Source organism: Neolamprologus brichardi, chromosome 22 (genome assembly GCF_056152115.1).
Source record: "Neolamprologus brichardi isolate AB-2024 chromosome 22, ASM5615211v1, whole genome shotgun sequence".
NCBI classification, from domain to species: Eukaryota; Metazoa; Chordata; class Actinopteri; order Cichliformes; family Cichlidae; genus Neolamprologus; species Neolamprologus brichardi.
This window is the reverse complement of record NC_142124.1, coordinates 8015935-8036372: the sequence shown is the minus strand read 5'-3', so window position 1 is coordinate 8036372 and position 20438 is coordinate 8015935. Positions and strand designations below refer to the sequence as shown.

Sequence of the window (20438 nt, the reverse complement as noted above, 5' to 3'; positions counted from 1 at the left end):
ATATAAAAATGTCACCTGTGTTGTCTCACGTAAACATGCATTCAATAAATATCAGAAATTCAAATCCAAACAAACCAGACAGCTACAGGTTTGTGATTCCTGATGAGATGCTTGGATAATGCAGTGGTTCACATATCACATAGCAAGCAAATGACTCCTGGTTTGATCCCAAGAAAAGACACATATCCTCTTGGCGTTATGTCAGGAGGGTAACTGGTGTAAAAAAAAAAATCTGCTAAATCAAACATGTGAAGCTAACTGCTGTCCTGACCCTTTGTGAATAAGGAGGTAGCTGAAAGTAGCTTTCCTTTGTATAAAAGAAAAAATTAACAGTAAGTCAACCAACACTGTAGTTTTAAGAATGAATCTTATGGCATAACTCTGAGGAAAACATCCAGCTCCAACTTATAATAACGCATAATCAGTGATACCAATACATTTAACGTGGAAGACATTTGTGACTTTTTGTACAAGCTCTAGGAGACGCTACAGTATATGCAAGTGCATTCAGAAATGTTGAAGCTGGTCCCCTGGAAACAATTGTTGATAGAGGAATTCAATGAATGGGTGTTCTTGTTTTAAAGTGACCCTTCCAGTCAGTCTGTGGTTGACAGCATCTCTGCTTTGTCTGTGCTTATGAACATTTTTTTTTTAATGTTACTTTAGTGAAGCTAAATCTGTTTGGGGGTATGGTAGCCAAACTGAATAAGATGCTGTGAGTTTACGCCATAAGCTTAGTTTTTTTTTTTAGTAGATATGTTCAATTTTTTTGTGGAAAACAAACTAATACTTTTATAGTTAGTTCACTTTATTGTGTTTATTTTGCTTTCAGATTGTTTTAAATCATTAAGAGTTAAAAAAAAAAAATGCTACATCTTAAATGAATGTACATGTTGAATTACGTTTGAATTACGTTCTGTTTTTGTTTTGTTTTTTTCTTCCTGGCCCTGGGCTTTTATTTTCTAAACTCCGTCGTCCCAGGTACCGGAAGTCGCCTCGTTTCTTCCCTTTCTCTGCTCGGTCTGGATCAAACCGTTTCCGGGCGACAGGGTACCAGCAGTAAACATGGCGGAGGAACTGCTGGAAACAGTGGAGAGACTTCAGTCCCGGCTCCAGGAGAACCAGGAGCCCCGAAAGGTAACGGCCCAGCAGGTCGACACGGACACGTTTGGTGGTCAGCACCGATCGTTCCGCAAAACGTGACCGACAGACGTGAGGAAGCCGCGGTCACGGCGACGGCTCCCAGAAAGTCGTAACGTTTTTTAAATGCTGCGTTCACGGCTCGCTCTCCGACTCTGTCTTCTCACATTTCTCGATTCAGACTGTGATGATGAAGCATCAGCAGTTTCCTGAAGTGGCAGCTTTATTTGCAATACAATACTAATCTAATTCATTTGCAGAGTATTAGATTAGCATTGGGATAACTGTATGATAACGAAAGTATTTAAAATTAGGAGAATAAGATCAACAATTCACATTTTCAATACTTCTCATCATTTCTACATGTTGAAATCATAATATAAACCATAGTTGTAGTGTAAATATCGCCACTGTCTGTTGCTGTGTACAACAGATGTTTGGGATTATGATTTGGGTGTAATTTATTATAGGGATAATGAAAGTATACACCAAGGAAATCATACCTGCCACTAATCTGACACTGATTCTGGGCATTGATGTGTTTGGTATATAAACAGTTACTCTTGCCTCCTTAAACCAATATAGCTAATAGGATTTCCATTTATCACTCATGTGTGAGGCTGCAGCTTCAGCTGTTAACTAGGCCAGTGAGGAAGACTCACTCTATAGGTCCTCTATGACAGTCCTCTGTAGATATGGGGGTAGGTCTGTCAGTCAGGAAATTCAACATGTTTTAACACTACAATGCTTATGGCAGTCTCAACATGGGCCTTCAGGGGAGAATGTAAATGCAGGCATGATTGGTCCAAATTCTGCACTTTCCTGTCACTTTCCTGCACTTTTTTTTACATAGTAATTAAACTCCACTCAAACAGGTTGTTACTAATATTTTAAACACAGTTCTGGTTATTTTTCCCTTTAGTGTAAGAGTTAAAGTTCCTTTTTCCTTCTTGCACAATAATAACAGGTCGTGTATTTCCCAAAACAGTTCGTCACTCATTCAAGTGAGTTCTTCAGTCACTCAGTGAAGCAGAGACTGAAAAAGTCACTTGGATGAATGACAAAACATTTCTCCCACTGAAAACGTCACATCCAGATTAACAGAGTCAACTTCCAGGGATTTTCTTACCTGGAAGATTGAGCACGCATCAGGTCATTTACTTGTTAACAGAAGCTGCATCTGTGCTAGTCGTACACATTTTTACATTTCTAAAATGCAACTTACTGAGTAATAGATTAACAAAAAATTTTGGCATGGTGTTGTTCATATTTGTGATTTTGTTTATTGGGGTTTTTTTTACTGTGTCATGCAGAAAACACCAAATTCCCTAAACAGCTCTGCATTTTTAAATTTTACCTCATCACAGTAAGAACAATTCACACAGCCTGTCGTCTCCCTGGATGTTTTAAAATCTGAATCTATATATTTTTTTCAACCATTTATTTTCAGTTATAGCAAGTAATTGTAATATATTTGTATATTGTAATATATATTGTAATATAATTAAACTTATTTAAATTAGTCATACACATTGATTATATAAACTGAAAATGTCATGACCCTCTGTAGCCCACAGAATTGTGGGATTTATTTCAGAGATAGGATACATTCAATTTAAAGTGTGAGTAATACCAATATCTGATTAGATAAAAATACAATATTATTTTATATATATAGATATTTATAATCTTTAAAACACACAAAACATAAACAAATTTCCCTGACATCAGCCACGTTTGTTGTATATGTCTCCTGTTGCCAGCAGGGAAGCTGCAGAGCGCCCTCTGGTGGACAAACTGTGGAACATCACAACTCATAATATGGTTGAATGGTGTTTCTCCCATCTCTTTACTTTCTTAACTTTCATTTATTGACCATTGTAAATTTAGACACCGATTCAAACACTGCAAATAGCTGATATTGGCTAAGGGACCGGCCAGGCTCTAGTTAAAATAGATTAAAAATAAAAAGCTGATCATTTAGTAAACCATAATTATGTAGCAGTGTTTAAATTTATATTTCAGGGACCTTTAGGGACTTTAATTGAAATGCAAATGATTGAATAAAATGTAAATGCGTGTTATTTGGCTGTTTAGCTGAATCATTTGGCCAGTTTGGACAAGACAATATCTGGGTATTTCTTGCTAAATGACCATTATCTGTTATTGCATCAATTCAAATTGTAGAGAGGCATTTACCGTATTTATGTGATTTCTTATTGTGTCTAAAGTAATCTTCTTTTTTTAATTTCTCTTAACAATAGTATTTCAGAAGGGCGTCACCACAAACACAATCGTTTCTTAGTATCTCAGTGTGTTCCGACAGCCTGTGAAGGCACCGTGTGGGACGTCACAGTAATTAAGGGGTTTTAACTTGTTATAACGTAGTTGTTTAACCCTACATTTTCAGCTCAGTGTAACGGTTGTCAGCTCGTTGTTAGTACATATGGATTGATTATCTGCCTTCTATCGGAGCAGCTGCACCAAACACGATATATTTTAGCCGAAAACCAAACTCGAAGCTAGAGCAGTCGTTAGCCGTTCAGCTAGCTAACGTTAGAAAGTAGTGACAGCTCAGCGGCGACAGGCCTCTGAGATTTACCCGATTCTGGTTAACTGGAGCTGGGCTCCTACTCATGTCCAAACCCGGAGTCTATTGTTAAAGAAAATTGGAGATAAAAGCGTGTAAATGGTGACACACGGCCTCTTGGCTTCGCCTTTGTTTACTGCTGGTGTGTAACAAAGCAGCGTGGATGCGTGTGATGCGTTTGCTGAGCACAAACAAGCTGCACAAGTGAAGCTTTAACTGCAAAAGAAGACGCAAAAATCAGGAGGGCAAAGGTTTTCTAACAGCTCTGCCACGTTAGGCCACCTCATCCTTTAGCAGTGATGGCGCAGAGCTGAGCGCAGATAGTGTGAGTCAGACAGCAGCTGCAAGTTTCATATAAAGCAGGTCCACGGAGCAGATGGAGCCTCTCTACCGAGAAAATCTCAGGGAGGAAATGCACGAAAATCTGCTTTAACGCCCTGTTCACTTTTCCAGTTTTAATATATAATGAATTGTGATGTACCAGTTGTTTAAGTGACTCGGACTTTGCAGGAGAAACATACAAAAACACAAAGCCTTGCCACTGGGTCCCAAATAATACAAACCTAATAATGCAATCATGTAATCAAAACGCACTGAATCTTATCCCTGCCTTCATCTCATCATGCCTGACTGTAACAGACTGATTGCCTTTAAGACCTTCTTTAGTCACCTTCAGCTACATCTCAGACGTTTATTTGAACCGTTTGCAGCAGTACCTTGAAATCCTCGGGCAGAGGACTTATGTCTTCTCCAGAGGCTTGGCTGAAACCTCAGAATCTGTTACTGAACATGGTTGAAAGGTTGAAAATGGAGAGTTAGTTTATTTCAGACATGGAAAAGTAATATTTTAAGAGGTTACCGATCCAAATACAAAGACTCAAAAGCAGTCAGGTCATTACAGTCTGACTGGTCAGGAACCAGGCAAACTAAAGATGACAAGAATAAATATTGATGGGCGACAAAATGTTTTAAAAATTGATACATTAGAAAAATTGAGAATAATTATTTGAAAATAGCTTAGAGTGTCATTGCATTTCATTTTAGATTCTTTTGAACTGATTCCTGTGTTTTCCTTTACATAAAGGAAAAATCCTTTATGTAAAATTAAAAAAAAAGATTTTTCCTTTTTATTTTTCCTTCTAAACTGATCTTGGAAAAAGTGCAAATTGAGGCATGAAATGTAGGAAATTAATTGTTGAATGCTCAAAATTTCCTTGAGTTTACCCTAGCTTCCCCGGTTTATTGTTTTTTAATGTGTTTGATTTAAATGAAATGTTTTCGAGATGTTTTAGTTGGTTTTGCAGTCGTTGAATGGTTGGGTTCAGTGTTCAGACTGTTATTACAGCTGCCGTTCTATGGGATAACATCTTTGGGTTTCAGTAGGGATCCATCTGTAAATGTGTCGACCTTTATTTAAACTAGAATTAGTGCGGGACATTTTTAAGGCAAGCACAAAAGGGTAAATCATCTTGTGTTACTTGTGAAGACTCTGCAGACGTTAAAGAGAAAAGTTAAGAATAAATATTTCAAATTGGCACAGGAAATATACCCTGCTTCTTCATTTTACGTTTATGTCTTATTCATTATGACAAAATAACAGGAAACAGCACAAATGTATGAATAAAACTTCATCACCCATGATTCTTTACTCATTATCCAGATGCACTCATCCCAGTGTATGTTATATTAAGGGTGACCGCATGTCCTACTTTTTACCTGGGCCTGTACAGCATATCAACTCCCCACCCGTCTATTCAGACAGTGTCCCACATTTTAATTGGCTCTGCTGAGTCTCAAAAGGAGGTGTTGTGTGGATGGATCCCTGCTGAAACCTAAAGATGATTAGCATCTGAATCCTCTGTTTTTACTGGGAAATAAAATGAAAATACAAAAGTGTACAAAGACAAAAAAAAACCCCACAAACTTTAGCTCTTGTATATGCTTATAAGAAATTCCTCACATGGTCAATGCCAAACCACTGCCAAAGAATTTTGGACTGCTAGTAAATATATTATACATTAACATCTGCCTCAAAGTGACACAAGACGAGCAAATCTCTTCCAGTGTGGATGCAAATTTAGGCCTCTTATCTCTTATTATACTACGATTACATTATGTTGCCTAGCAGTCACCTGTTAACGGGCCACAACAGTCCCAGCAAATTTACTGCTATTGTCACAATTCCTTATAAGGATTGTTTTTATGACACACTTGTGTATCTGTTTAAACCACAGGTGTCAGGCGGGCCACACAGTACAGCTCAATTTAATATCACGTGGGTCAGACCACTTAAACAGCTGTATAAAAATCCGCCTTTATTTTAATGTGAAGAAGTTCTAAATACATTTAATTAGCTGTCTTATGTGTATTTTAGTACCAAATAATAAAGTTTGTGGTCTTTCCGTTTTTAGTCCTCACACCTCACTGTCCAAAGCCATTCACTGGGCTAGTTTGGACCAGGTTAGTTGAGGATGAGCTCTCAAAGTTTTTGAAAATTTTAAAGCAGGTTTTATGTGTGAAAACAGTAACAGTGGGCTAATTAGAAGCTTTAGTAAAGTTAACAGTTGTAGCTGATAAACAGGCGCAGCGTGAGCTGGTGGAAATCCAGCCTGGGCTCCTGCTGTGTGTCATAGAAGCAGCTCAGGTTCAAATGGATCTGCTGGACTTTTCCACTGCAAAGCATTAAGCACAGCAGCAGCCAAAGTCACAGCGATAATCATCATATCTTCACGTGTTCAGTATCAGGCTGAGCTCACGACCAGCAGAGCCCAACCCTCATGTAACGAGCACTAAATGTAGCATCAGGTTATTCCTTTAACTGTAAAACACCAACACGCCAACTCTTCATGTGGATTAAAACAAAGGCAGGAATAATCTCCTCTGTCACCTTTCAGGGGCTCAACAGTAATATTTACCAAAACAGCAGCTTCAGTAACTGTTGTAGGAAAATAAATTTAAACAAACTCATTCTGCTTAATTTCAGCTCTATATTGTTATTGCTGGACTCTACCAGAGTAGCTTTTACACGGTTCTTGATTCAAAATAATTTATCTTACACTCTGTTTCCCTTAAGTCCAACTTTCTTGTGATTGACTGTATCTCACAAACAAAAGGTTTGAAGAACAGGTGGTTACGTCTGCAATATTTGAGTCTTTGGCTTCGTCTAATATGAACAACCATCACTGTGACATAAAATAAGGAAAGGCTCTGTGGTGGAATCGGGACTCTTTCTCCAAATGATAAATTAGTTTTTCCTTTCTTTTTATTTCAGCTGCTGAAGACTCTGAAAAGACTCGGGGAGCTTCCTATGACTGTGGACATATTGGTGGTAAGGATGTGTTGTTTCATCACCTCCAAACTGTTGATGCAAAAATCAGAGGGAAAATATTCCAGATAAATGAGTGGGACAGCAGGTTGACAGCTTCCCTCCTGAACTTGTTTCTGGCCAAATAAATCGCTTGCCTGGAGCTGCCAAAGCATGACTGTTAAATCTGGGAATTTCTCTCGTAGGAAACTGGAGTGGGAAAGGCTGTGAACTCCTTCAGGAAACATGAATTAGCTGGAGAAGTGGCAAAAAATCTCGTAGCCAAATGGAAGAAACTGGTTCCTCAGTCTGGAGACAGGTATCGGCTGCACACCTCTGCCTTGACATGACTTTAGCTCTCATATGTCTGTACGCTGTGTGCTCTGTTTCTGCAATGGTCGTGTGTAACGATGACTTTTCAGGACAGAAGATCCAAACCTTCAAAATAAAACCCCAAAATTAAATGGCGTCATCTGCAAAAACTGAGTTCTGTCTCCATCTTTCTTCCTCAGACCCAACAGCCACGGCTCCAGATCTCACGCGCAGGCTCGAGGCCACGACGCGAGCGGCAGAGGAGACCATAAACGTCCCCGAGAGCCCTCGCCTGAGGAAGACCGCTCCTACGCAGAGGAGGAAGAGGAGGAAAGAGGTTACCACACCAACTATTCGCCCTCACCTCCTCAGCACGACCAGTACAGTCCCCCACAGCGAGGAGGGTATCACTCAGACGAATACGAAAGCCCCGAGCCCGAACCTGAACCCAGCCCGCTGCCACCTCCTCCCCCTGTTTCCCGCAAAGACGTCCGCCACACCAAACCAAACAAGGAGCCGAGCAAGAACCACCACAGCGACCGAAACCGAGACGAGGAGCGGCGGCAACGCCACGCACAGACGAATAGCGATAGAGAAGGCGGAGGGAGTCAGGGGAAGAAGCGAAGCGGAGACCGAGAGAGACATCAGAGTCCGGTACAGAAGGCTGCTAAACACAGCAAGAAGTCAACCACGCATGACAGCAGGAAGGAGGAGAAGAAGAAAGGAGGAGATGAAGGTGAGTTCGATACTTGTTATTAATCTCTATCTCTCTTCCACAGCATGTCTTTTGTCCTGTCTTCCTACCGGTCGCAGCAGATGGCCGCCCCTCCCTGAGCTTGGTTCTCCTGGAGGGTTCTCTTCTGTTAAAAGGGAGTTTTTCCTTCCCCCTGTCATTAAAGTGTTTGCTCATAGGGGGTCATATGATTGTTGGCTTTTTCTCTGTATGTGTTGTTGTAGGGTCTACCTTACAATATAAAGCGCCTTGAGGCGACTGTTGTTGCTATTTGGCGCTTTATTAATAAAATTCACAAGAGCTACAGCACCTGCCTATGTAGGCAGCTGCCCCCAACCACGACAGGAAACAATAACCAGCTGCTCGAGTAACTGATAGCAGTGGTTAATCTAAAGATAACAGAAGAAAAAAACATCTGGAGAATTATGAGCACTTTAAAACAGTTTAAAATCAAAACATCTGCAGCTCGCTGAGACACCTTCCTGTTGCCCTGCTTGTGGGCGCGTACAGGTGACTATGGCTGTATCCCAATTCAGGGTCTGCAGCCTTAAAGGCCGCATTTTAAGGCCGATTACGTCACAGCAACGTGACGAAGGCTGTCCCAATTCGAGGGCTGCTCGAAATGCGGCCCTCAAATGCGTCCTTCATTTCCCTGAATTTTAAGGACGTGGCGGTGTAGACTTCGTGGCCCAACACATCCCAGAATGCATAGCGCAGCGGTGGGTGTGGATAATTTTGCCAAAAAAAAACGGCGGATGAGGGGCCCCCGAAGAGTAAACTTTAAGTAAGTACTGAATATTATGTCACTTATTTCTGTGCAAATGTTTAATAATGAAAAACATTAAAACATTACGGTCGGCAAAGTTATGTGACATTAGTGACGTTTGTACTAACTTGGTTTTAAAGCCTTTATTTTAAAATATACGCGGTTCAATAGCTGACCTTAATCTTACAGAGAATGATCAAAGCTCATGTAGAAACAAACAAACAAATGAACAAAAGATTTTCTCCTTCATGTCTGTCAAACAAAGCTGTATGAAACGTTTCCAGCTGTTAGTATCATGGTTGCTAGGCAACCTGGGCAGCGCGACGGAGGCTAGACCGTCCCATTTCACAAGCCTCGCACTTCCGGCCTTAGCGGTCTTTAAGTACGCGGCCCTTGAGGATCGTTGAGGCTGCGTACTTTAAGGCTGCAGACCCTGAATTGGGATACAGCCTCTATCACTCGAGTCTCATTTGAATAACAAATTAACCTTTTAAAAGCAGTTGACCAGTCTTTTTAATCTTTAAAAGACTGCAGTCAAATATCAGGTTCACAGAAATCATTTTTCATGTTCCACTCAAGATCCCAGTTTATCTAAAGATACCAAATATGTGAGAATTAATTTGTTACATGTAGCCTGAATAACAATTTAAACTATAACTACACCATCTTCTCCTCACTAAAAGCCCATAAATGTCTTACTGAAAGATAACCATCTTCTTGTTGTAATGTTTTACTTTGCTATGAAGGAAATAAGCCGTGAGATTTAGGGGCACTTAAATAATCTTCTTTCTGTCATTTAACTCTTGATTTCTGGTGCTTATACCACAGTCAAAACAATTACTATAGAAGGTTAAAGGCAATCATTGTGTGGTCATTTGTGCAGCTCTGTGCAACAGGAAGGTTGTGTGTGTTTTATCAGCTTGGATCAAGAAATATGGCCACAACACAGAGTGACTTCCTGTTCTGAGGAACTGAGCAATCGTAGAAACAGCACGAGAAACTCCTCTGACAGGAAGTGACAAAGTGAGATTTTCAAACTGTTTTCTTGTTTGGTTCATTAACCACAGCATGCATGTGTGAAGCAGAAGAGGAGTGTGTGTTGTTAGGTGACTGAGTAATTAGTTAGTCACTAGTAATTAGGAGTTAACAATTTTTATATTGTAATAGTAATTAAAACTTCACTTATGAGGAGGCTGTAACGGTCCGTTGTGCTGGAGGGAGCGGAGCGTGTCGATTTACCGGTCAGTCTGCGTCCTCACCCTCACCTATAGTGATGATCGTTGATGCAATCAGCAGAAATGAGTTTCATCTAAAGGATGCCTGGGCTCTGCGTTAGAGATCAGACAAGGAAACGCTGTTCCTCCACATCGACAGGAGCAAGATGAGGTGGTTTAGGCGTCTGACTGGGACGCTTCCTGGACGCCTCTTAGGTGAGGTATTCAGGCGTGTCGATGATGTCGCTGTTGGTGCTCTTGCGTACAAAAAATTATGGTCATGAGGTTATGTGAGTTTGTCATGCACCTCTCGGTTTTTAGCTCATCTGGTCAATAAAATAGAAACGCTTAAGCTGTGGCGTGGCACCCGTCTGTCTGTCCGTTCACGAGAATCACTCCTCCTCCTCAGGTTTGAATCTAGTTTACACAGAGTGGTCACCTAATGGGTCTTCACAGACATTGCGCTCAAAGGTCCAGGTCATATGTGTTGTTTTGTGAGCAATAACATGTGAATTGTGCTGCACCGTTAGCCAGATAGCCTACTACATCATTCCGATCATTCCTCCAGACAAGAATTCCTCTGATTTCTTTGCTTCCTGCCTTAAATTCTACTCTTACAAAAGTGCTGATGTCCATAAATCCAAAATAAAATCCTGGATTAAAGTCTTTGTTTTATATTTGTCATTTGTTGAATATTTTAAGAGAAATTAATGCAGTATAATAAATTATGATCTTCATCTTTTAGGGCGACCACGAGTGCCGAAGGACTCTCCACCTAAGGAGGAAGAAGAGGACTTCGAGGTGCCCACCATGTCCTTCGAGTCCTTCCTCACATACGACGCCCCGACGTCTGTGAAGAAGAAAAAGAAGACACCGTCAGCTTCAGCTTCATCGCACAGTCGGCCGTCTCACTCCTCCTCGTCAACGTCGTCTTCCCATCGCACACGAACACCTCCACCTCCACCTGCATCCTCCTCTTCGTCCTCTTCTTCTTCCAAAGCGCGCAAAGCGAACGGCGCTCAGAGTACCAAGAGGACGCATTCGGGGACAGCGGTGACGACACCATCGAGAAGCAAGGAGGTACCAACCTTTTTAAAACATGTTATTTGTCTTTTTATTTAATCAACATAGAAAATCAGCAAAATGGGGAAATTTGTCAGGTCTGTGCGATGCCATGATCTGTTCAGCTATTGTAAAGAAACTCCTGCTTAACAGTGTGAAAAGGTAAAACTAGACCTCTAACAGGTGCTAAATCGTCCTTAAGGATGACTTGGAGTAGAAGAAAACGACTGCCAAAACCCAGAGCAGATCTCTGATAGCATCGATGAGCATTTTTTTTAAATTTCAAGCATGAGTCAGTGTTTAAACCGATGACTCAGCTTTAGTTTTCAGGGTGTAAACGTACTTTTCTAACCTTGGAGTGAGCCGTAACTCAAGCTCCTTCTGTGAGCGTCTTCTGCAGCTGTCAGAGTTTTTTCAGTGAGGAAAACTGCAGCTGACATTTGTGTAGGGTTCCTTCACTTCAGACTGACAGCTCAGAGGGTTCATCCACTCATTGTGACATTAAAGGCTCTGCAGTGATTGTAGAACTTGCTGCTTGCTGCCGTCGGTTTTGCATTTAGAACTCTGATGGTGTCATGTTGGTGAAAACATCACCAACATGTTTTTCACCAACATCATTTTCATCATGAGATGCCTTTAGCCTGGGCTGCGTTTTTTTTGCAGAAAGCTTAGCTTAGCTTTTATCTTGTGGGACTTCGTTTCCTAGCAACAGTTGATAACTCCAGTGTCAAGGTGATGCAGAGAGAAGCAGAAAGTAGAAACACCAACCACAGATTGCAGATACAACATAGGTGTAGCCTCCGGGTGTGAAAAGTGAGGCCTGCACAGGAGTGCTTTAACCTCCTAGGACCCTGCGACATCACATTTTGGGTTATTTAGACCAAAGTACTCAATTTTGCTGTACAGGGGCCTGATATCCACTTACGAGGACATTATGCTGCTACTGTTCTATCGAAATTTTAAACAAATATCCTCATATGTGGCTCTCATTTTTCTTAGAAACAAAAATTAAGTAAAAAAAAACAACTTTGTTTTTACATTCAAGAGGACCCAATCAGCCCAACTATCAATGAGAAATTAAAAATGCATGCCGTGGAAGAGTTTGGGTCTTAGGAGGTTAAACCTGCATTGTTCATTATAACAGCCAGCAGGGGGCGACTCCTTGTAAAATCTGTGGGAAAATTACCTATAAGCCCACATGGTTTATGACTTCAGTAAACACTTTAATGATTCATTTATGGCCTAAATCGCTAGTTTAAGGTCTTATTTAATAAAAAATGTTCCTCATTTTGTAAATTATGATGCAACTGTGAGAAATACAGATGATAAAGCAGAGAAATGCAAACAAAGGTCAGTCCATGTTTATGCTATGCTAAACTAACCGTGTACTGGAAGAGCTTCATATTCAACATAAACAAATAAGAGTGTCAAAAGCATCTTGTGCAAGTGTCAAATGTTGGACAGTATTAATACGATTCATTTCAAACTTATTTATTTAGCATCAATTCTCAATTAAGTCACCTCAGGGTGCTTTTATGTTATAACGACCCTATGTTATTAGAATGAAAACTCGATAAATAAGCCAATCCTGGAAAAACAGACACTTGGTGAAAGTGGGGAGGAAGAACTCCGTTTTTAATTAAAGGAAGGAACCTGCAGCAGGGACAGTGAGAGGAAGGTATCGGCTGCAACAGTTGAAAGCTGGGTCTGCAGCTGGAATAAAGCAGTTTCCAATGAAAGAGTTCAGTTTAAAAGCTTGATGTCAGAGCATCAGGTCAGCAGCACAACCAGGGGAATGCTGTTGTGTTTTACTGACATTCACAAGGTTCTGCAACATGAGTTTGTCAGACTGCAATGTTCTTGATTGTTTGAGAGAGAAGGCTTAGCAGAAATGACCTTAACTGTGGAAACTCTTGGCCACACAAACACAATCTTTACCTCCTACCTCCCTGTGAGATCATCTATTTCCCCAAAATAAAAACAAAGTGGATGTTTTACAAAAGCAAAAGGATAAAGAGCAGCTCATGAAACCATCTGAATGTGAACAAGAAGACGACCTTAAACGGGGGATTGGCTAAATCTTGAACTTGTTGAACTCTCCTCTTTCTGAGTAAATCCCTCACTTTGATGAGCTGTTTCCACATCACTACATCCAGTTACTGTGCAGGTTTAGGACCAGCATTCATTTTAGAGCTGTGCTTCTTCTTCTGTCATATTTAGATTTTCTTATATTGAGGTCTTGACTTTTGTTTAATTGATACCCTACCTTACCTTTCTGAGCTGTTGTTACCTTTCTGATAGTTTCAGCCAAATAATGAGTTGTTTCTGATTATTTGATCATTTCCCATCTTTTGGGATAAATAAAGTGTTTCTTATCTTGTTGTAGGTTTACGAAGCTGTGCCGACTGTTCCTGAAATCCAGCTGCCAGCGATTCAGCCCAATTACAGACCTTTGCCCTCCATTGACATCACACCGCTGTCCCCTCAGAGACGCAAAGGTAAGGCCCTCGCCCCCAATATCAAAACTTCTTCATTATGTTATTTCTCCTTTAACTGCTATGAGAACACCAAACTCTGGCATCAAAAAGGTGAACCCTTCCATGAGTCTTTCTGTGCCTGTATTTGTGCATAAATTAAGCACTTTAAAATGTTTTCTTTCTTTTTTTAAGTGGTTGTTGTTCTAACTTAGAAACAAATACTTTTAGTTAACTTTGTGACATAACGTCTCACTTCATGCAGAAACTTGAGTGCAGTTGTGGCTGAGGAGCAGGTGAAGAGAGGAACCGCTTCTGACTGAATGACAGATGCTTTCTAGACTTTTCTTTCCTCATTCTGTATCTTTGCACTTCTGAATCAGGTCACACATGTACCTGCGAGCGATTTCTCGCATTCGTGCACATTGTGTTCTGATCTGGATTTTCTTGCCAGCATCAGCATATCTGCAAACATTCTTCCTCATCCTCTACATTCAGGCTCGCTCTGACGTTCGCTCGCTTCACTTTCAGTTCCTGTGTGCAATGAAGAGGAGGATGCAGGCTTCACGGGGAAGCGGTTTAACTCCAAGATGGTGGTCTACTCAGGATCGAAGACCGCCTACCTGCCCAAGATGATGACGCTGTACGAGCAATGCATCCGTGTCCTGCAGAACAACATCGACTGTGAGTGGATACGCAGTATTTTTCTCAGTCTTTGAGCCTCCCTGCAGGGGGCAACAAGGGCCTGATGATGCCACGGAGTTTGACCATGAATATTAAAGCTGATGAGAGGAGTTTAACTTTATCTAAAGTGTAGTTTAATTTCTGTGTTTTACTTTTATTTCTCTGCCTGCTGCTTTTAAACAACTGCAGGATTTTACGTTTTAGAGTTTTTAGTTTCATCACAGAGGTATGTGATTGGTTTGATCTGTTTCCCTGTTTGTTAGCAGGATTACTCAGATAGTGATGGACTGATTTGCAGGATAATTTTAGCAATGTACGTCTGGCCCACCTTGGAACAGAATAGATTTTGGAGTCGGTACAGTTTCAGATCAGGGTTAGCTTTTGTGTATTGAGAAGTTTAGTTTCTCTTTCTCTTTACGATAACTCTAATAACCTTGCCAGAGACTAAGTTCATGAATAGCGTGGGGGCAATTTCATAGCCTTGAAGGTGCTATTGTTTTGCTCTTCACTCACTGTGATGGTCTGTGTAGGTACCAGGTGATCAGAGTTCACAACAAAGGATAAAAGTACAGCAGAAAGTCTTTCAAAGTCAGTATCTACTCATCTGTGGTCCTTGCCTGAACTCCACCCAACTGCTTTTTGTGTTGTCGAATAGGAACGTGTCTGCGGTCTGCAACTGTGCATGCACATGAACAAAAAGTGTAATCCCACCCTGACGATACCTCTCTGCTCTTTCAGCGATCGCCGAGGTGGGAGGAGTGCCGTTCGATATCCTGGAGCCGGTTCTGGAGAGATGTACCCCAGAGCAGCTGTACCGCATCGAGCAGAGCAACCAGGTAACATGTCAGACTTCAGTGAACCTTTTAATCTTAAAGCTTAATCTGAGGAAGGAAGGAGCGAGGAATCGAAAAATGTTCTTAAATCCAGTGTCATGGTTTATAAATTAAAACATAGCCACAAAAATAGCTAAAACGTCCACATTGACCTCTTTGATTTTTATCCTTCAGCCATAAAAGACTGATGGGATATTTTTGTCACCCCGTTGTACCGGTAGGTGAGCGGCGTGGACACCCAGGTTTGTGAATGCGATAACTCGAGAACGAGGCGATGTAAGAGTTTCAGATTGATATCACAGGTGTATCTACTGGGAGGCTGAGTGCTAGCATTGGTGGCCACCGGTATTTTTATAAGAAGTGAAAAATCTAGAGGATTTTCACTTCTTATTTTATTCCACTGAAATAGAATTAAAAGCACAAGCTGCAAAAGTTTTGTTTTCACAATAGAAATATAAGGTGGATGAATCTTTTAACATCATTTGCTTTCTTTTTCCAAACTTTATTAAAAACTATCAAGCTGTATTTTATGAAACTTAGGAGGATGAACTCTGAATGGCTGCTACACATGTAACACTTTTACAAGCAGAGCAGTTATTCGTCATTAAAGTCGGTCGCCTTCCTCTTTGTCTCCATCTTTTCTGTCTTGCGCAAGTTTGCAGCTTTCCAGAAAACATTATAAAATATAAAGTTTGGATGTTGAGAAAGTTGTATTAATGTCACTTTTTGTCATGGGTATACGTCCCTTTTTGAAGATTCTTCTCGCCTCCTTTTAGTGGTTCACGGAGGAATCGGACGAGCTGTGGATGCGTCACTGTCGGCGCGACTTCAAGCGGGAGTCTCCGCAGGAGTACGAGTCATGGAGGGAGTTGTACCTGAGGCTGCACGACGAGCGCGAGGAGCGATTAAGGATGCTCACACAGAATATCACGTCTGCGCATGCCAACAAACCCAAAGGTGGGACGAGCTTTTGCAGTTAAAGCGCAAAAAAAAAAGCTTTTTGGGATTTTTTTTGTTTCAGCAGTTATGACTTATCATCATTTTTTATATTTTTAAGGCTGTTGAGTGTTTGACTGAGAGTGTTGTTTCCTCTAACAGGACGACAGGTTAAGATGGCGTACGTTAACTCTGTCGCCAAGCCGCCCCGTGATGTTCGCCGCCGACAGGAGAAGTTTGGAACCACCAGTGGTTCGACAGCCAGCTCCACAGCAGCTGCAGCTCCTATCAAGTGAGTACAGAATAAGATCAGGGAGAAACTGAGAGGATGTTTAGAGATTTCCTGATAAATATCACAGACTGAGTTTTAAATCACGAGGAGGAAGATCTTCTCTATCGATGCACACGGCTGCAGACAGAGCTGTGTAGGGTTTTTTTTAATATTCACTTCAGTGGCTTTCTTCCTGTGTCCTTCAGAATAAGACCGGCTACCACTGACTACTCCGGAGAATCAAGCCAGTCGTCTTCCTCCCAAAACAACCCTCCTCCCGCTGGAACATCCCGCTTCTCTGCACCGAGCGGAGCAGGACACGCCGCCCGGGAAAAACCTCAAGTCAAAAGTAAGTCTTGCTGAAAGCACCATTGAGGATTTCTTTTTTTCTGTGTGTGTGTGTCTTTTAATCTAACAAATCACTTCTTCCTGTTTCCTTCTTCCCCACAGAAATCGCCCCCATGATGGCCAAAACTATCAAAGCATTCAAGAACAGATTCTCCCGCCGGTAGTGTGAAAGAGACTGAATGTATTTTATGTGATTTTAATTACAGTGTAGCGGAACTGGACTGGAAACCCTCCATCCCTGCGCGCACACTTTCAGCCCCGCAAACACATCACATGAACTTTGCAGTATTTGTGGAAAAATGGTTAACTTCCTTTTTTTTCTTTGTTTTTTTTTTGTGGGGGTGGGTTGATGTTTTTTTTTTCTGTGGTGACGTCTGTTTTGCGGGTCTTAAATTAAGTATTTAAATCCTAAACGATGGTACACATGGTAGAAGGACACACACAAACACAGTCAGTCTGTTACTGAATCATGTTTTCCAGCAGACGGTTTTTAAAGAAAGAGTTTTTGGGGGAATTCTTGCTGCGAGGTTAGATTAGAGGATTTTTCTATCGCTTTCTCCGGCAGCACAAAGACTGGAAAGAGGGGAGCAGCTCGTTTTCAGCTGTAACAAAATCAGCCCCAACAGAACCTTTAATTGTCATTAATTAACATGTACATTTGTACACAGCCAAAACGTGCACAAAAAATTTGTGACTTTTTAAAAAGTTTGCCTCAAACCTGCATTCTTTCTAATGGCCAGTAGAGGGCGTCTCTGAAATTATATTGTATAGAAGTCCATGAGTAAATTCTTCTAATGTGATCCGTAAACTCAGTTAACATTTTCCTGAAGAGTTTATGGACTCAGCTGCTAATTTTAAGTCTTAATCAATGAAAAATAAAGTTAATGCTGTAAATTATTTTTGCTAAATAATTTAAATTATTTGTGGGTGGACAAGTCACTATGTTAGCCACCTGAGTTTTAAAACTCTCAACTCAGTGCTCCACTAACCAGTGGGTGATGTCATGATGGCCACATCCAGCTTTTATATACAGTCTGTGACTAATTGCACTAATCAATTTGTTTCAAATTTTCATTTTTTTTTTTAACCCCTCACCTGTAAAAGGCTGACAGTGTACTGTCATCACTTGGGTGGCAGGGAGGGCAGTGTAGGATTTTGAAATTGATAGCATCGGTGCATCTACTAAAAATCTCAGATGATTTTAAATCTCAGTGACCTCGACCTCAAGGTCAGGACTAGAGGTCAAGTGTATGAATGTGATAACTCAAAAAGGAACTCACCTAGGATTTTCACATTTATAGCGTAAGTGCAGTATTTTTACTGCTGTGACCAGACATTGAGCATCAAGGGCTCAACCTTAATGCAGTTAATAACTGAATCGAGTTTTCCTTTCATAAATAATGTGGGGTGGGGGGGGGGGGACATTTGAACAAAGTAGCATTTCCGCAAAAGCTCCCCATCTGGTCAGAAACGGTAGACTTGACATGCAAAATGTTAATATTTATGCTTGATTTTCTCTTTTCATAACAATTAAAGAGATTACATTTGTTAAACAATGAGCTTAAACGTTTGTTTTTCTCCCTTGTTTCCTGTCTTTGTGCCAAGCCAAGCGGTTCATATTTATCATGTGAAAGATGATAGTTTTATCTGTCTTCTAATCAAACTAGTAATGAGCATATTTCCCAAAGTGCGAATCTTTTCCTTGTAAGGGACAGAAAAAGGGCTCTTATTTTAAAAACAGTCAGCTGTTGTTTCTCCTCATGACCAAATGATACACTACAGTGGGAAACTTTTACACTTTTACTCATGTTTTGTCTCTTGATCGCATGCACCGTGCACGTCCCGACACCCGAGACATCAGCTGGATGGTGGGGGACTTTAATCATGTTTTGCCTGGTGCATTTAAAAAAAAATGTGTTTGGCTAAGATGAAAGCACAGCAGAGCGTGCGGCGTCGTAGACTTACTTTAACCCTCCTGTGGCTTCAATTCATGTTTCCCTGCTGTCGAATGTGTGCTTCCCTGTTTTTATCTGCTTCACTGTGACAAACTGATTGAGTGAGGAGAGATTTGGAAAAAGAAACATAAGTTGTCTGCAGCTGCAGTCCATGATGATGATGATGATGATGAAATGTATTTATTTTCAACACTGGGACCTGGCACCCCACAACATGGGCCTGAATGGAAGTAGATTACAAATTGTAATTTTATTAGATTTTAATAAATGTTATATGGTCATTTTTATTAAAATTGACTTTTTTCCCTGAAGCTGTTTGTGTGGGTGTCTCTTTGTCACTCAGAAAGTCTGCAGTGCAGGAGGTTTATAGAAGTGATCCATCTTACCAAAACTACCTTATAATAACATAAATCTGTATATTTTTTTCTATTGTTATTATTCTTAACGGCCAGCATCACTTTTAGTAGTTCAGCAATCGCTGAGCGTTTTACACGGCTCAACATGACTAAATGAATGAGAGACAGAAACGTTTTGTTTAACAGCTATTAAAAAAACTGAAGCAGGAGCCTCCTTTATTTTTGTTTTTAACCTGTATAATAGTCACTTTCTTTTACACATAACTTTTCCAGATTCCTTGTAATGAACGTGTTTTTGATATGAGGACATCATTAAATCCAGGTTTTTGTACATTTTGCTTTATGCTGATGTCGCTTTTATTTTTATGTGGCACTTGTAAACAGTTTGCGACACTGCCGACGTTTGGTGGTAAAACTCGTGAGCCAATCTGAGAGCACATCGCTTGTGTTTTCCTCTTCGCGTCGTAAAGTGGCTACATTGTAGCAGATGACAATTTCTGTGGGGATCTTTTTCTTTTCAAAATAAAGTGTCTTGAAAACTCATAAGTTCCATTGAAAAAGCTCTGTTTGCGAGGGAAAGCTGAACTAACTGAATATACCAACCATTTCTTTTCTTCAAACTAAGACTAACCCTTTCTTTAATAACAGTCAAAATCAAAGGATCCAGATTCACATCACCATGCTAATAATCTACAAGTTCAATTAAATAATCATTTTACTTTTAAGGATCTTTATTACTGGGCCACAATATATGGACATGCAACACATTAGATATCTTCTCACCTACAAAATGTACAATGAACAGTCTGAAGCACAAATGAAGCATTTGAATTAAATTCCAAAGGCTTTTATTCTGTTCACCGCATTTTAATTTTAAAATTAGCCATTTTTTAAAACTTCTCAGTCTTTTAAGTCTCAGCTGCTTAATTTGATGTTTTTCCATGTGATTATTAGTAATTTAACGGTTGGGAAGGGGAATTTGGTCTGAATGCACGAAAGGAATCTGAAATAATTCAGTGCAAAAAGTTTTGGTTTTTTTGGATGTTGAATTCACTGCAGTGATGATAATGAACTGTGGAAAAGACACGCACAGACTGCTCATTCTGGAAAGGTTAGACCTTATTTCAAATTTACAGAAAGACAAAGTTACTGCTTAGAATGAGAAGGATCAGTCAAAAAACGAATAAGAAACAATTTTTAATGGTAATCAATGTGAGACAGGTGATTTCAATCACACGACCAAGGTGCACATGAGCTAATCAGTGAGTTTGAAAAAAAATTAAAGGAGAAGTAAAGGTGTAAAAAAAAAGAAAAAGTACTTAATAGATTTTTTCAGGTTTTAAGGGTTTTTTTTCCACTGAGTGATAAATAATACTAAACCACGTTTCGAATTGACGCAAACCTTTGAAGTTTTATTTTGAAATTCTTGCACCGGAAGTTACCTCATGACTTCACGTAAC

The 20438-nt window shown here is 40.3% G+C and overlaps 1 protein-coding gene across 1 annotated transcript; it reads left to right on the top strand.

Annotated features, from left to right (window-relative positions):
* The first annotated feature begins 1030 nt into the window (after positions 1 to 1030).
* Positions 1031 to 18072, top strand: eloa (elongin A). The gene is made up of 12 exons (XM_087835221.1): positions 1031 to 1137; positions 7002 to 7058; positions 7241 to 7353; positions 7547 to 8082; positions 10805 to 11139; positions 13508 to 13619; positions 14127 to 14279; positions 15018 to 15115; positions 15889 to 16069; positions 16211 to 16340; positions 16526 to 16668; positions 16770 to 18072. The coding sequence occupies exons 1-12, from the start codon at positions 1066 to 1068 to the stop codon at positions 16829 to 16831; spliced, it is 1992 nt and encodes a 663-aa protein (XP_087691347.1). The 5' UTR covers positions 1031 to 1065; the 3' UTR covers positions 16832 to 18072.
* Positions 18073 to 20438: the final 2366 nt, after the last annotated feature.